General features: G+C 34.8%; 1 protein-coding gene across 1 annotated transcript in view; it reads right to left on the bottom strand.

Annotated features, from left to right (window-relative positions):
- The window catches only part of LOC106132233 (uncharacterized), a 30,666-nt gene extending 18,434 nt beyond the window's left edge, over positions 1-12,232 (bottom strand). Inside the window, exons 1-2 of the mRNA XM_013331593.2 lie at positions 12,164-12,232; positions 8,952-9,260 (exon numbers count right to left, since the gene is read on the bottom strand). Of these exons, the coding sequence (XP_013187047.1) occupies positions 8,952-9,022 (71 nt within the window). The 5' untranslated portion in view covers positions 9,023-9,260; positions 12,164-12,232. The remainder of the gene's footprint in view (positions 1-8,951; positions 9,261-12,163) is intronic.
- Positions 12,233-18,690: the final 6,458 nt, after the last annotated feature.

The raw sequence follows: 18,690 nt of genomic DNA on the forward strand, positions 1-18,690 counted from the left end.
ATTGGTTTTTTTTAAATAGCTACAAAGAAAAACCTATTGTGTGCCAGCTGCTTCTCTTACCGAGCAGATTGGAAAAGTCAATCAAGGGAAAGGCTTAACTTTGGATTCTTCTTGTAGACGATGGGCTAGCAACCTGTCACTATCTGAATCTCAATTCCATCATTAAGCCGAGCTGAACGAGGCTTTCCAGTCTGTTCGAGACTGCGCTCTGACTACCCAGAAAGGTATAAATACGTGATTACATGTATTATGTAAATTTTGTTTTTTGGGGATTCAATTTTATATAACTTTGTCATAGTTATACATAGAGAAATATATAGTGGTCTTATCTGCCAAGAAGTAGAAGCCACAGGGCTTTTTACACCTATCTAACGGAATATTTTGCCAGCACCGGCTCCTTTTACAAAAAGCATCAAACAAGTGTTGGCTCTACTCGTATAAGAACCTGGAAAGGAAAGGCATTCTCGTTTAATAGAATTCATTAGAAAGGCAACACATAACAGCTTTGTATGGCTTTTATTGCGATTTCCTTAGCCACTTGTCAACCCGGGAAAATATGTTCTTCGCGCGCGCGGCGGGAAACTGTAAAAGGCTGCTTTAATAACAATCTTCAAATTTTTTTAATTATGAATGCGAATTAACTTAGCAGTTTATTAAAACTAATTTTTAACATTGCTGTCACCTAGATGTGGGTCATTACAAGATAGACCTAATCAAATTCAATATAATTTTTTGTTCTTTATATTCTATATTTATATATTTATATAGCCTTGCACGTATTATACATACTTGTCATAATACAGGTTGTTGTTTACAGCCAGCATTGTGCTGAGGGGGTACCCAATTCTGGAACACCATCTTCTATTAATGTGCTTTTATACGTTTATTTTTGTGTTGTTTTTTGTATTATTGTGTTCATTGCATAAATACTTTTTAATTGAATTAACTTCTTTTATTTAGGTACCAATATTTCTATCCGTACCATACCATTATTTCCTTTAGAGGACGTGATTATTTTCAAAATTGTTGCTACTTAATTATCAATTCTAAACACATTTAAATCTTTATTATAACATCTAAAAAGCTAGCTTTACAAATCTACACCTAAGAGTTAAGACTATGCTAAAAGGTCGCACCGCGTTAAGTAAAACTAAACGAAAGATGATGAATGCTTTCATACAAAACAAAAGAATTGCAAAACTCATTTCAGGAATAATGCAAATTGGCAAGCAAACATCGTTAACCAACCGTCAAAACAATGGAATAGTAGCGCTTATGTCATGGAATACACAGTTGAAAATTATTGTCAAAATTACGCTTGTGCGACAAATATATTATGAGACACGCAGAGTGGTTTCAAAATAATTGTAAAATCTTACAAAATACAAAAAATGCAGACTTTCGCATTAAAACCAAAGACAATGGCGGTATTTTCTTTTTTTTTATTCAATTCTTCACATGCCAGTTCGCACGATATTAAGAATAATGTAATGGGCGATGTGACTAGAATAAATTAATAATTTATACTCTTTTATTGCGTTGTAAATAGGAATATAAAGATTATCATCTAACAATAAAAGGGGCCGCTTTAAGTCCGCGTACAAATGTAATATAACGAAAAACCGGAAAGAATTTGTTTCGTAAATTACGGATATGGTCATTTAAGTCAAACGGCTTTAAGTTGCTACTGGCGTTGACTTATCTGGCATAATATGAATTTTAAGGGAAGATGCAAAAAAGGAAAACCTCTTTAGTAATATAAATAAAGAAACAAATATATTACCAACCAGACCTTCTTCAATAAATAAACCTATTACCATGCAAATCTTTTGATTTCGTCTTTGCAAAAAATTTAAATATATTTTGCATCAGCTAGAACCATCATCTAAGGTCAGTTGTGGTTTTAAAGGTGAATTTGTTTTCCTCCTTTTTAAACCTTAATATTATCCACTTAGTTACATAATTCAATAATTCTTTATCCCACCACAATAAATTACAGCAAATTCAAATCTTTGTTAAAACATTACAGAAAAAGGCGAACTTACAACTAAAAGCGATCACTTCCAGGTTACCTTTAATTTATGAATTAAACTTAGCTTAAATAAAAGATTAGCAGGTGACGCTGAGTTAACTTGTAGTCTTTATCTATTGTCAATATTCCCATTTATAAATAATTATTTTAAATAATTTAGAACTCTTAACGATTTAACTGGTTGTCATAAATATAACTTTCCAGCCAGTAATAAGATATGTGAAGGATAATTCTCTAAAAAGAATAGGAATGAAGTTAAAGTTAATAAAGCAAAGGTCACAACGGAAGAACAAGATTTCACAGCGTCAATAGAAATTGCTAGACTCACTAGGACAATGGTCATCGGAAATGCATACCTATGGACATCCGACGATGCCAGGAACCGGTTGTGCGCTATTATAACTGCGCAGGCGCTTAACAGGAAGACAGGCGTGTCGAGGTTTAAGGTCGTTTGGACAAGGTTAGTATCGCCGGCTTCATTGGTCTAGTCACGCGTAGAAATGTCTCAAATGTAGTGTTATAGATGTTTTGCTCTCTTTGGTAATAAGAACGTCTGTATGTTGTTAATAGCCATGGTTGGTGGTGGGACAGCAATGACGATGAAATTTATTTAAATCCCAGAAGATGACATCCGTAAATCTGAGGACGACAAAGACAAAAAGGAGAGAGAAAGACTGAAGGCGGATCTTTGGCGCCGAAGTAGTGCGGTAGGAACACGCTGACAGAGAAATGGGTTACATTTTCATTCGTAAACACAAGGAAACTTACAGTAGATGTTGAACACATTTGAAGAGGGAACAAAAACAAATCACCGCATTTCCCCACGTCGGTTAACGTGCTTTTACTTGCAATTACCTTAATTGGCAATGACATGATCGGTAAAATAACAACTTGTTTTAAGAACTGCTTTATATTTGACCACACGCAAAAGACCAATCAATCTTACTTTACTAGCTGCGCCAGCGCATTTTATCATAAAAAGGACGCGATAAAAATTGCGTGGAAACATTTTGGATTGAGGGATGATAGTAGGCCAATATTAAGAAATGGACGGTAGAATTAAAATTCATTAAATAGAGACACCGTGGGGAAGACTCAATGATACCTAAGCTCCTTTTTAAAATACTTCTCACCGTCAGTACGCCAAAACTCAGTTGGCTGTATGGAGGTCCTACAGTTCTAAAGCACTTCTGGAGGCTGAGGAGATATGACCAGAAAAATTATCCCAATTAGTCATTAGCTGTTCGTTCTTTAGTTACGTACGTGATTTTTTTTTTAACCAAAGGATATTTCATCCTTTTGGTATAAAAAAATAAAGTCATATTAGTCATTTGCTGCATGCATATACCTAAATTGAAAGAGAACCTTGCTTGGTTTTGTGCGTAGGTATAAAGGTCTGCGATTTTAATACCGTATGAATCATAAGCTGTTGACCTATGCAAATTAGAAAAAAAAGTGTTATTTGGATTCAAAAGAGATTGTAATTCAGTAATTTGTATTAAGATCACGTCAAAGATAATACCATAGATAGCATTCATTCGTTGATCCGCAGCACAATAAATTAATTCATCAATCATCTTACATTCATTTTATGTTTTTTATTTACAGATCTCACTGTGATTTGAGACTGTATTATAGGACATACCAACTTAATGATACTATTATATTTTATACATACATACATATATCACGGAATTGGACCCAAAGTCTAGCTGGAAGGCTTCGATTTATAAATGTTGTCAATCCATCCATCCATATAATCACGTTTATATATACCTTGCGGGGTAGACAGAGCACATGTTCAGCTGTTAGACAGGTTTTTGCCCATCGCCTTAAAGATTCTAAGTTTATAGGTAAATAATGCTGACCTCGATTCTTTTGTAATTGGTAATGTTAATTTTGTTCTTTACTGTGTATTTAAAAAGTATTGAAATGTAAAAAAAATATCGTAACACCAAAGAAAACAGTAACTAATTAAGATTTTTTACAAGAAGTTTTTTACAAAAAGAAGAGAGAACCTTTTACGGAAAGCAAATATTTATAACAGAACAGTTAAAAAATATAAATATTTGTGCAATGTTGAACAAAATAAAATAAAAGAGAGATGAGAGGTACCGTAATACAATTATATTGAATTGAAGAAGAAAGTTCACTTAATGCATTCGTCATGATTCAATGATTCATAAGTAACAGAAACCCAAAAGAAACCTTATCACGATCAAAATAAAGAACACCTTCACCGATTATAATCGACCATTTTTTTTGAGTTAACAAAAAGATAACACTTACACATTTCATTCATCTTATCCTCTTGAACATTAAATCATTTTAAAAACAATTTCCCACGATATTAATGAACAATCGATATCTATGAGAAAATCGGTTTCACTATCGAAAGTATCGATTCTAGATTTTCACTTCACTAAACAAAACAATGAAACAATGTAAATCAAAAGTTTGAATAAATTAAAGGTCCAAAAACGCGACCTTGCGGTACTCGAGTGGATTTTGGATATTCCGACAATTTTTGAACTCAAGCGCACGACTACTGTACCGTAGGCGGTTCGAGACTATGACGTGGAGTCATGATCGTTGAACGGATCGAATCCGTTACTCTATTAGCCGTAAACTTTCCCATAGCACACGATCCAATGCTTGTTATATTTCAACGGTTGTGTGATTCGAGTTTCTATGCGCGGCAGTGGATTCGTTTTTTAACATTTGTACTTTATAATGATTTTATTGAAGTTTGGTGAGTGGTGAAGGAGTGAAAGAGGGGACCCAAAGCCAGACAGAGGCGTGTACGGTTGTTTATGTTTTAGGCCGTGATGGCACGTGTCAGATGGCTGTAATATACGTTTTATAGTGTTTTGTAAAGGGATTAATGTGTTAAGTTGTTCGTGCCCTGATTTTGTGTTTATTTTGTTGATGTTCCTCTGTTTCTCATATATCAATTACTAAATTAAAATACACAATAAAAAACAGATATTTTCTTTATTTAGTTAATTGTGGTACTTAATTAAATTTATAGAAGTAATTCATTTATTAACTCTTCTTTCTGGCGTTTGGCCTGGTTAAGTAGCATCCAAACAGATATAGGTATATCTATTTACGAGTTTTGGAAACTATACCTTCGAACCTTGGTACATATCTCTGAAGAAACAAGTTAGTTTAGTTTTCATCTAATTTCAGATAGTTTTAATCCATCGTCTGATTAAAATGACCCTCTTCCTATTGATCGAATAAGATAATTGCTGTTTGTTCTTCCGTGTCAGTACTAATTAAAATTTATGAGTTCCATCAACTGGTCAACGGTCAAGTGAATAAAAATAAATTATTGAAAATTAAATCACCAAGGGGAAGGCCAATACGAATTTACTTTGATCAAAGGTCATTCTAGTGAAAGGTCAGATCTAAACTCTAACGATCTTGCATGAAAATATTGGTGAATAAGATGAAGCAAAATAAGTTTGCAGCGATAGTGGTAAGTAGGAAGATGTAGTCTCTGCGTTTCCCTTCTGGAAAGAGCCTGACCTCGATCCTACAGGGGAATCAAACGCAATCATCGATGACTTGCCTGATGTTCCTGACCGTTAGAGCATTGGTTACTAATAGAAGTAATAGCTCGAAGAAGGTTTATTCGCACACGGACGGGGTTGGTTTTGAACCTGCGCACCACGCTTTTTATTCGGACACCTTAATTAACCGTTCGATCACCGTTGCTCATATAGACAAATCAATGTATGTAGTTATTTAAATAAGTGCGTGAGTGAGCTCAAAGTCTGAGCTTACTTATAAGTCTAGTTGAGCGTCAACACACAAGATTAATCTTGTTTCCTTTTAATTTGCAAGTAAGACAGGATAATAAATACTCGTATTTCATCTATGTATGTAGGTACACGACATTCCGTCACCAATCAACATCAGTTCCTCTCATTCATACATTCCGGCTTGTACAGTCGGCTGCGATAATTACAATTTTTCCCGGACGAAATAATATTGCACGGCAATACTCGTACACTTGTTGGAAACGGCCAAATTATTTTGTTAGTTTCGATTAATATTATGTACTCGTAGAAACTTTAAAACATTAATTATTTTCTCAATTGCGTTAAATTTGGACCTTTGATTTTATTGAAGTTTTTTCAATGAATTGTTTTAGGCTATAAAAGTTGACCAATCGTGTTATGGACAACACAAAGTTAAAGACATGACCAATCCTCTCAATTTAATTTTGCTCGTTTTAGTAAATGCGCAATGCATCATCTTAATCTCGGGTACTTCCTCACTTGTCTGGAAAAGAGTTTTTATACGAATCGACTTACGTCTGACCTAAAACCTAACCCATATTGGATCACCGTTACAAATCCAAGTTCCTTGAGCAGAAATATAAATACTTTACCTTACAGAAATTTGCCTGTGCCAAGATGAAAGAGAGAGGAGATGAGGCAGAACAATAGCCAATAAGCATCAGTTCCGTAGTTGGAAGCATATGATTTATCGGCGCGACTGTACCACGAGAACAATGAACATGACATAAGGCATAGCTTCAATGACTGTATGCATCCGGTAGAATAATTACAATATTAGGGCTTGGAGGGACACCAGTAGTCCAGAAAGGTCGCCATCTTAAAGATAATTATATATTGAAAAGACTGATAGGCCACGTTCAGCTGTTTGGCCGTACGAGTTAAGATCGAACAAGTTGCTAGCTCATTGCCTAAAAGAAGAATCTCAATTTTATAAGATAAGATATCTTAGTCGCCTTTTACGACATCCATAGGAAAGAGATGGACTGGTCCTATTCTTTTTTTTTTATTTGTGCCGGGAAACACACGGATCATGACCATGGATCCTGGATTGGGCGAGTCAGGTTTTTACGAAGCGACTCCCACCTCCGCTACCTTTGCAGGGGAACCTTAAGTTATTATTGAATAGTGGTGAACTAGACCACATAGACCGACACACAACAATAAACAGACAAACATTAATTAGAAAGGTTTCATTCAAAAAGTACTAACGTTACTACCTACAGAAGAAGTCGCGTGTACAACTAGTGCAAACGTGTACACTATAATTTTCCAGAGAATTGTGGCCCGCAAACCATGAAATCAGTAGTTCACAATGAAACGTATGCTTTTCTAGTCCAACGACAGTTATGGTGACAATAATTTTTAAGATATTTTAAGAATATATAGTCGTCTGGTAGTAGCAACGCTTCATGAAAAACCGTTCAGTAGTTTTTGCGTGGGCGTGTAACAAACATACACACCCTTATAAATTTATTTGTAACTGTTGTATAAATACTTCTTAGTGCTGTTAAGATTCTTTCTTTGTGTTTTTGACTTGAGTTATAACATTGTCAATCTGGGTCTTAGTTGATCACAATGTTTCCTTTTCAGTGTTCCATCATGCAGTAACTGGCTGTGCCCGCGACTTCGTCCGCGTGGAATAGTTATTTTGGGCATCATTGAAACCCTCAAGGATGAATAGTTTCCCCCGTTTTTTTCACATATTCCATTATTTCTTTGCTCCTTATATTTGCAGCGTGATGTTATATAGCCTAGAGCCTTCCTCTATAAATGGTCTATTCAACGCAAAAAGAATTTTATTAATTAGAACATTCCTGAGATTAGCGCGTTCAAATAAACAAGCAAACTCTTCAGCTTTATAATATTTAGCGGGGTCTCCTGGTACAGGCTTGCACGCTTAAAAGGAGATTCCAATCACATCGTTTTTGTATACTTTGCTTGGAGAAATAAACAATTTTTTTTTTTATTTTAAATTTGAATAATATTAGAATAGATAAGTAGTAGAAGTTGCAACCCACCTTGAGTATTATAAATTAGAGTAAGTATTTACGAGGTTTATCACCTCAAATTAAGACTAAGTCCACAAAAACGTTGCGCCCGATAGCGAGTGGGCAGAGAAAATGGTTAAGCGCGGCAGGCGTTAACTCACGACCGTTACGGCCTCTGTGGTGCAGCGGTAGTACACTTGTCTGTGGTACCGGAGGTCCCGGGTTCGATTCCGGACAGGGCATGATGAGAAAAGAAAATTATCTAATATCTTGTTTATTTATACAAGTATTTATTTTAGTTGAGTTAGTATCTCGTAACACAAGTCTCGAACTTACTTCGAGGCTAACTAAATCTGTGATGTAATCAAGTAGTTAAGTGATGTCGAAGTGTCCCATAATAATGAATAAAAGTTTTGAATTTTGAATTTACTCTTTGACCTGACCTTTTACCATCCCCGATTAGATTTTTCCAACGTCTAGGCTTTCCCCTTCCAAAGTTCCTATTCACACACTATTTGCATATTTGTTGTAATCTTGAGGTTATTTTCATTTTACAACTGAACCCTAACATCTTATTTCGCAAGACCTGCACCGGCCGCGCCCACGTCACCTTTTTGTTGTCCACAATCTAAATCTAATCCATATTCCATCTACGGTAGATTCAACAGTTCAAAAAAGGTTCAAATCAAAATAAGCATTTAAGCTGTCAACAAAGTTTTATTTTATATCGATTTTTGGCACAGATAATGAATTCATACTTACACGGACGTTTGAGTTTTTTTCGGTGGCTTTTGAGATCTTTAGAAAAGTGACCAAAGATAAAATATTTTTTTATGATTTAAGTAGGTATTTCATAACTTCCCAAAAAAAAATATGTTGAAACGACCAGCAATAAACATATTTTTGCGATCTATTCACAAACAAACATAGTATTAATTGTAGCATAATTGTTATTATGTACAATACATATTTAGACTTCAATCTTGGAAAAAATTAGATGTAATTAGTATAAGTCAAATCAACGTCGTTTTTTTTAGAATTAATTTTATCATGCAAGTTTGTATTTTGTTAATAGACAAACCGTGTTTAGACACACATACACACTTTTTTAATTTTTACCTTCTTATCCAGCGGAAAAATCTGTTCCCTCCTTTCTTCCCGTTATTTTTCTTCTTCTTCCCCATTTTCATTTACATCTATGTTGAGCATAAACACTTAAAAATATGTCACTGTCTTTGGTATGTGTGTATGATAACACTATGAAAACTACACTAGAAACTTTAAATTAAGAATGCGGTTTTTGGTTGGGCACTTATCACTGGGTGTAGCCAAGGCGTAGGCGAACGATGTTATCAATTCTAAACCACTTTGTTCTTTATTTGAACTTCAAACGATTAGCTGGCCAGTACAGGACTCTAGAGACGGGCTCTATTTAAAGAAAAAGTAAATAAATTTAGCAAAATTGTTAGTACAGACAGTTTTGAAAAAAAGAAGATATGTACAAAAATAAAAGCTTACAAAATTGTGAATTGCCAATTATCTGAGCAGGTACTTAAGTTATTTACAACACAATAAAAATCCAATAGATAATTACCGAATTCATCCTAAAACGACCATAAAACCTACGATTTGATACGGAAACACCGATATTTTAAGAAGGTTTCTAAAAAGAGTTATCTCCTTATTGACCATGTGCAATGCAATACTGATTACTTAAAAAACAAAATAAACTAACAACAAGATATTAAGAAAACACTGGCTGTTTAATCAAAACTAAAAACCAATTCATATCAAAAAAGCAAATGGCAAGAAAGTGATAAATTCAAAAAGAGAATTTAAACTGCAAGAGTGCACAAATCGGTGCGCGCGTGCTGAGACTGGCGCGTGTAGAGTTCAAAATTAGAATTTGAAAAAAAAATGTGATGAACATAGCGAGAAAGCGTGCGTTTGTTTATTTTCGTACGAGAGATCTTAGGGCTTCTCAATACATGTTGATTTAGATCTAGAAGACGTTAAATCCATAGCAGTATGATTGAGAATTCGCTTTTCTCTTCACTTTATTTCCAGTTTAATCAGTCTTAGTATGTATGAAGGCGTGTTTAGTATATTTTGATCTACAGATGAGTGATCTCAAAGATCGGAATTCAATCTAAATAGATAAATTTCCTATCCTCATTATGAAAAGTTTACAATATATTTGTCTAGGGCATGACTCATGAAAACGGGAAATATGGATACATTGACGTTGAGTGATTATAGATCAGTGGTTGTAAATAAGAGAAAAACATATGCTGGTGCTACAAACACAGGTTTAGGATGGTCGGATTGGCTTAATTATTATAAACATCTATCATCATGGCACTTTTCTTGACGGATAGGCATAGACTACATCTTTCCACTTGTCATGATCCCTACATACTTTTTCACCTCATAAAAATTCATCTCTCTCGTCATTTTGATTACACATCAGGTCCCTAATTTGGCCATTATCTAAAAACTTATCAATTACAAATCATACAAAATGCAGAATTATGGCCTAAGACTCAATTTCATTCACATATATATATAACGTCTTTGACCAACAGATCCAGCCAACAAGCCAAGCCAAGCCAAGAACAACTTACAGGCTCGTAAATACTGAGAGGCCACGTTTAGCTGGATGGCTTAATGATCTAATTCAGATACTTCAGACGGTGACATGTCGCTTGCCTATCGCCTAAAAGAGGAATCCAAATTGTATAAGACTTTCCTTTGATTGGCAAATTTCCTTGATTTAATTACAAATCGGAGATAATAGACACAGAGACACGCAGACGCAAGTGACTCAGAGATCTATATCCGGTAAGGTAAACTAAAGACTATATCGGTCTTTGTGAGTGGGCATCGCCTTGAATAGTTACAATGATACTTCATTTTGTATTTGAATTTGTTTAAAATAGAGGTAAAAGGGATAGGATGACAGACATGTGTACATAACTGTAACTATCGTTGTTTGGAATCCAAGGTGGAGTAACTAATATAAATAGTGAGCCCTTTCTAACCGCTGCAAAGATTATCGCCCAGGTGGGTTATTCATGTTGATGAAGACACATGGCTTCGTCTCATCTTTCCCGTTCTCTCTTTATCACTGACGTTAGTCGAGACAAAGAGAGAATAACCTCGAGACCAGAATTAGAGATTTAATGGCAAATAAGCAGTAATTACTTTGTAAAGATTCAAATTGTGCAGACTGGTTGATCACGGTGCAATGTCTCGTGACAACAAACTTCTCCATATCTAAATACCTCATCCAAAGTAGGGAAACACACAAATTCCACTAAGATTAAGAAAATACATACATACATACATATGATCACGTCTATATCCCTTGCGGGGTAGACAGAGCCAACAGTCTTGAAAAGACTGAATGGCCACGTTCAGCTATTTGGCTTAATGATAGAACCGAGATTCAAATAGTGACAGGTTGCTAGCCCATCGCCTAAAAGAGGAATCCTAAGTTAATAAGCCTATCCCTTAGTCGCCTTTTACGACATCCATGGGAAAGAGATGGAGTGGTCCTATTCTTTTTTGTAATAGTGCCGGGAACCACACGGCACGAAAATTGTTGCATACAAAATGAGGTACAAGAAAAATAAACAAAAGTTACGCCATAATGTATCCAGCTAATCTTATGATGCAATATTAACTACATTTGGGCGCTCGCCAAACACCTAAAATACGACAACACGTCTATGAGGAAATGAAACGAAAATAAAATGTCAAATGTGAAGATGTCTTTGTGTCATAACAAAAAAAAGACAAAATTGTCTATGGATGAAAATATTAGTTGGCGAAGGGAAAATATCAAACAAAATTAAAAAGAAAATGATTTGGTTGGTGTTCTTTTTTCGAGACTCAGAAAAGACTCAATAAATAGCATACATTCGAATCCCACTTGGCACCACAAAGAATAAACACCAGTTTAGAAAGACCTCCACCATCTCCTAAGCGCGACGTTTAACAGAACTGCATATCGTCCACTGCTTAATTACGCAGATCAAAGGCTCTGGACAAAACACAGACACTTTCGCGGGTCGACGAAAGCGAAATGACACATGTCGTTCCATTTCCAAATGCTTCCTGTTCCGTTTGACGAACGAACGTAACACTGGCTGATAAAATTCTATTTTGACAATGACAGCTGCAATTTTAAAAATAAAAACATTCCATTCTTAAAAAGCGAAACGGGTGTTCGTCGGAATATAAATTCAATTCACTGTCCTACGATTCAACTTTGTATACGAATGAAATGTTAAAGAGTTTTTAATCAAAAATGTCATCCAAAATTAAACCGTAATAATTTCGAGCGCCCGAGATGAGTCCTGTAACTGCGTCAGTCTATCGCAAGTATATCGCGGCTACTGACGGGAGATGTATTCACATGAAAATACAAGCTTTTCGGGGAAGTCGTGGTTTAATTATAGTACACGATGAAATGTGGGTAGTACACGCTAAATTTAGAGAGAATACATCGTTCAATGAAATTTGATGATGGAGAACAAAAGGCCCATGTCTAAAAGCAAATAATGTATAGATTCCACAAAGAAACTTATTCAGAGTTAAGTAAACTAAAAGGCAAAATAGTCGAATATGGTCCTTCGCACCGATATTAAGAGAAATATTGAATCTGATAAAGATTGAAGAACTGACGGAACCTAATGATCGAGAAGAATATACCAAAATCGAAATAAAATTAATGTACAGATTGCATTAAGGAACTTCAACAAAAAGGAAAAGGTCATATAGTGAAAAATTGTCATTTGGTCCCGAAATTGGTAAGCGAAATTGAAAACTTAATTTCTGTTTATAAATTGTTCCTTATGTTCTTCGCGTGGTACTAGGGGATGATGCATCAATTTATCTATTAATCTAATACGGAAATAAGAAATACCGAACCCTGACTTTTTCGGCCGCTTACTATCCACGAACATAAAAATTATCGCGCTCACTTTTAAAATGTACAATTTAAAGCAAAATGAATTAAAAGTTTTAAGAGCTCCATGATTTGCAAGCATCGACTAATTTACATGGCAGTTATGACCTTTCCTTTTTTTTAAGCCAAGATGCAAAAGATTTCGCCCACACTTCGTTGGAACCTTTTCCTCCTGGCATATTCTGTATTGAAATAACGTCATATATATATCTAAATGCTGTGATTTTTTTCAAATTTCAGCAAGTTATTCTTCCTTGATATAAGCTTTGGAGGTTTTATTGAAAAATAATTATTTAAATTATTTAATGATAAATATTTTAATGACTTAATCTTGGTTTTTGAAGTGTACTATATAAATAATTCACCCGATGACACTTCTCCCGTGAGTTTGGCAATCGTCCTCTTTATTTACACATTCTCTTTTATTTTTTATTGTCTTTAGCCATAAAGAGAATAAAAAAATATTATTTATAATAGTGGACTTATTTTACTTTTTATTAAATTTTTAAATAATAATATTCTCGTCATAAATCGTTTATTATAAAATAAAATGTATGTAAAGAAAGCATTTATGCATTTTTTTAATTACCTAAACAGCTTTCGTGCTTCGGAGAAATTTAATGGTCGTCATTTCTCCCAGCGGCATAAGCCTACAGATAATAAAGAGAGGACAAAGATAAGATAGGAAAGGTATTGGAAAACAAAAACGTAGGTGCCTTACCTTTATAGAATTTTGGGTCGGATCACCTTTAATACTAGAACAAGAAACGTTTAAGAAAAATGGATGTGTACAATTGAATGTTAAAATTACCATTGTTTACGAACGAATTCTTTGTTAAAATGTTAATGAAAAATTATACAACAATGGTCTTTAAATAAAATAAAAAAGATATGTTATACAAAGGTTTGAAAACTCAGATGTTAGCAAAGTTTAGACTCGTGATGGTACAACATCCTCTTTTTGTCGCAGTGGGGTAAAAATCGTCCGCCAACTTTGTCTCACAAATGAAATCTTCGCAAAAGCGGCCAAGGTCCCGGCCACTTGGCACTAGATTTTCACAAGATTATAAATCAGCTGTACTTATATGCTATGCAGGTGGGCTTAAATCTCATGATGCAATGTTATGATTCACACTTTTTAAGCTCAAATATTATATGGTGGGCAACTATGCCAAATGTTTACCAGGCCAAGAAGATTTGTTACAAGTTGAAGACCGTGTTGAACTCATTTATGAAAATTAAGAGCTGAATTTGAAAATTTGAATTTGGAAGTTTTACGTCAGAAGATACCTAATGTTCCATAGACACAGACATACATTATGCATTTATCACGAGTCAATAGTCATAAGACTCGTTGGTCACGTCTGAACTGAACGGTGATGGAACTGAGATGTGGATGACAGGTTATTATAGCCCCTCGCCTAAATGAAATGAAAATTTCCAAGTTGACAAGCTATCATAATATATCATACATACACATAATATCCAAAAAAATCTCTCAATTGCAATGAATTTGTGTGTGGCTCTCCTTCTCTTCCTGTCTTGTTATGATGTTGAGAAAGTAGAAAAACAAAAGAGGCACCAATATACAATTAGTACAATCAACCATTTTTCACAGCATACTAATACTATACACAGCCAGCTGAGTTGAAAGCAATCGAAAAATATACGCGATGATGAGAGGGACTGAAATGAAATTGTAACTTCATATGGAGCCAAGATTTTATTACAGTAGTTTATTGTCTATGCGCCATGCAGTTCTTATTTTATGCAAGATTGGATCATAGCCAAATAGAAGCGGGTGCGTTGACCGTACACTTTTTTTTTCATGTCTGGCATAGCCAATGCCATGCGACGCAATGGATTCGATGGCGCGCTAGTTTACAGTTTAAAATATTCTAGGAATATTTCGAAATAAAGAAGGGACTTGCTCAGTCATAATTCACAGTAACAAGGACTTTGTCGATATCATGAAACTAAATGCACTTTAGATATTTTCACATTACTTCGCACTGAAACTTGAAACGACCACAAAATAATGAGACCACATACTACAACGTATCAGCTACCGCAAAACCACAACAAATCACCAATATTAATTTATAATGTACATTGGTTCATCCCCATCACAGTTATTTCGATATTAGATTAAAAAACAAAATACAAACAAAGAGACTTAGCACTGGCCAGAAACAACTCGTTCTTATTTTGAAAAACAAAAGGCGCGCGAATGTTTATTTTAGGGCGCGAAACGCGCCGCGTGTTCCGTTTCACACTGCTCACTGCATGAAAGGTGATGGCGCGAAATGAAAGGGCGAAAAGGTGATGATTTTCATTATAATTCACACCGCGCGTCTCAACCAAAATGGATACTAGTCATTGGAATGTATAAGGTGCTAAAGAGGTCAATGGATAAATAATTGAGCAGTCAATTAAGGTCTACAGACGTTCCTTTCTACTGCTATTTTCTTATTTCTTCGTGGGTAGGTATTTGAAATAAATATACAATTTTAAAGTTACTACATTATAAAGCAGGTTGATACTTCAAGGCAATCATATCTTTCACATGGATGACGTAAAAGGATCTCAACTCCAAGTCTCTCTCAACTCCAACTCCAACTCCCAAAATCAGAAGAATCCCAAGTTTATTAGCCTATCCTTTGGCTAAAAAACGTGGGATTCTTCTGGTAGGCGATCTCAATTCCATTATAAAGCCATACAGATACAGCTGAACGTAGCATTTCAGTCTTTTCAAGACTTGGCTCTGTCTACCCCATAAGGGTTATAGGCGTCATAATATGTATGTATGTAGCTACTTCAATGGACCTCGGCAGTGTCTCCACTAAGGCGAGCATCTATCTTATACCACCTCAGTTAAAATGCGTAGTAAGGTAATTTAACTTGTTTTTTAACCGCCTTAAAAAAAAGTTGATTCTCAGTTTGACCCGTAGGTATGTATGTTTGTCCGTGATTTTCTCGCTTTTCGCTTTTCAGGAAAGTGTTTGTTACACTTCGGAGGTTTTGGGAACTAAACAGATTTCAAAAAAGGAGGATACCGACTGGACCCAGTTCTCTTTTTCCAAAAGTTATAAATGTCGAGAATGAAAATTGTTTATGGACACATACATTCCCGTCTCTACTCAAATATGGCAGCTACCTAATTTTTAAATTTCATTTCATTTTCTTGTACCTCATCCAGTTCAATCGTGGCCCTTGAATCTTAGTATACTCTCCTCTTCCTCTTGGTTTTTGCTCGTTTACATCCTCACCTCTCTAGGGAGGTGCCCAGGGAGCACATTTTTGTCCATGATCCTAGATCTTCGCAAACTTTACAGGGACCCGTTTTGGATCATACATAAGTACATACATACACATGGTCACGTCTATATCCCTTGCAGGGTAGACAGAGCCAACAGTCACGAATAGACTGAATGGCCACGTTCAACTATTTGGCTTAATGATAGAATTGAGATTCTAATAGTGACAGGTTGCTAGCCATTCGCCTAAAAAAGAATCCCAAGTTTATAAGCCTATCCCTTAGTCGCCTTTTTTTGGATCATAGTTACACATTATTCTGCCTGAATGTGCAAGGTTCCTCGCGACGATGTATTCACACACCGTAAGAGAATCTACTACTCTGTTTACCCCAAATAGTTTAAAGACGTGATATATGTATACAATATTGTGTTCTTGTACATCAGTTATCAAACCATGACACCGCACGCCCATGTAAGGTGCGGTGGGTCAACATTAGCCTTTCACGATGACGTCAAACTAATAAATAGGAAAGTAAAAATACCTATCTGCTTGTGACATCCCCACACCCTGGTTAGAGGTAAAACGGTATAGATACATTGGAAAACGGAAACGAATGATGGTAATCTGAACGAAGACGTGAGGAACCGTGATTGCAATCTCCATCTATACTAATATTATAAAGCTGAAGAGTTTGTTTGTTTGAACGCGCTAATCTCACTACTGGTTCGAATTGAAAAATTATTTTTGTGTTGAATAGACCATTTATCAAGGAGGGCTTTAGGCTATATAACATCACACTGCAACTGTTAGGCGCGAAGAAATAATGGAGAATGTGAAAAAAAAAACGGGGAAAATTATGCATACTTGAGGGCTTCAATGATGCTTAAAATAACTATTCCACGCGGGCGAAGTCGGGGGCACAGTAAGTCGTTTATATGTTAGCTAGCTAAGTGGAGCGTATAGAAATTTTTGACAGGGTAGGCAAAATCGCATGATTCGCTTCAGTGCTAAGATTTTCTTGATGGTAAGAATTTTTTTAAGTGATTCGTATTAGTAAATTTACAAGGATGTATTACCTACCGCATCCATTTAAATTTACGGTGTTTCATTTTTGTGGTAAGGTATTACTCTTAATTTAATTATTAAAAAAGTAAAGTCTTTTTGCTTTCGTTTACTAGGTAATCTCTACAAAACTTTTTATATATTTTACTTTCTTTTTTCTTCATAATTTTTGTAAATAGATTACCTCTAATCAATATCCTCCTTTTTTGAAGTCAAGGTCAAGTATAATATCTAAAATTTTCTCCTAAGTATAACAAACACTTCTCTGAAAACCCACACCAAAATCGGTTCAACAAAACGTGAGATAAATGTTGGGAACTACCTATTTTTAGAAGGCAGTTAAAAAGGAAATTTTTGAGTGTAAGAATAAGAAACGCAAACTTAGTTACAAACTTCGCCTAAGTCGTCTGATTCATTCATATTTGTTGGATGCAGGTGGCCTCCTAACAGAGGGAGGTGGAAGTAATTGGGGGAAGCCTATGTTTAGCTGTGGACATCATAAGTAAAAAAAAAGTAGGCAACCTTTTAATGGACACTAATTACTAGATTAATTAAATTTGTTACTAAACAACCCCTTAAACCTACAAATTGAACAAACAAATTATGCAGGTCTTATCTGCACCTTGAACCAAGTTATCTCAAGAATGTGTTCATAAGTACATGTAATCTTTGACAAATATCTTAACTATGGATTAGTCTGCTAAATACATACATTTTATGACTGAATTCTGGAAAATGTATAGTTTGTTTTTTAAACTTGTAAGTAAATTACTTTTACTCTACTATATATGTAATGTAATAAATTTAAAATGTTCTTACATACAAGTCTACATATGTAGGTATGTATTATTTTTTGTAATAAATAATAGCTTTATTGGCCCCATGATAGTGTTTTGTGGGAAGGAATATTTTAATGTTTTTTTTTTCAGATCAAAACTAAATCATTAATCACAATCTTAGAGTTGTTATTAATTCCTTTCAATGTTAAAAAGAAACGCGGTACCTACAGTGATTTTGGATACAAAACATGGAAATGTGATTTTTTTTTAACATTACACGCTTTTTAATAAATGATACATAAAAAATTTAAATAAAAAAAAACATTTGTATAGAAATATGGATCTACTTATTTAAGTAAAGTTATTTAAATTTGGAATTGTTTAGATCATGGAATTGTTGATGCACTACTTACCTAAAGCGGGTAAAGGCCAATTTTGTGACGACGTAATATAAAGCCAATAGTTGATAAACTTTGTAATAAACACAGTCTTTAATCCAATCGTAATTTAAGATGCACGTTTATCACATAACAATGTCGTTTTAATTAGAATAGGTTCACGCAAAATTTCGTAAACACGTCGTTGTTTACAGAATAAGCTCGCGTTTGGCAATTCAATGCCATTTCATTTGTCAGATAATACAGTACTGCCAACTATTTGCGACTAGAAGGCGCTAAATCAGTCCCAAAAAAGCGCTAAAAGATGAATAAGACAATTTTTGACGAGCGATAAAGAAATCTGTCCACCAAGATTCACATGAACTTACAGTACTTTAAATAAAACCATA

Source organism: Amyelois transitella, chromosome 29 (genome assembly GCF_032362555.1).
Source record: "Amyelois transitella isolate CPQ chromosome 29, ilAmyTran1.1, whole genome shotgun sequence".
NCBI classification, from domain to species: Eukaryota; Metazoa; Arthropoda; class Insecta; order Lepidoptera; family Pyralidae; genus Amyelois; species Amyelois transitella.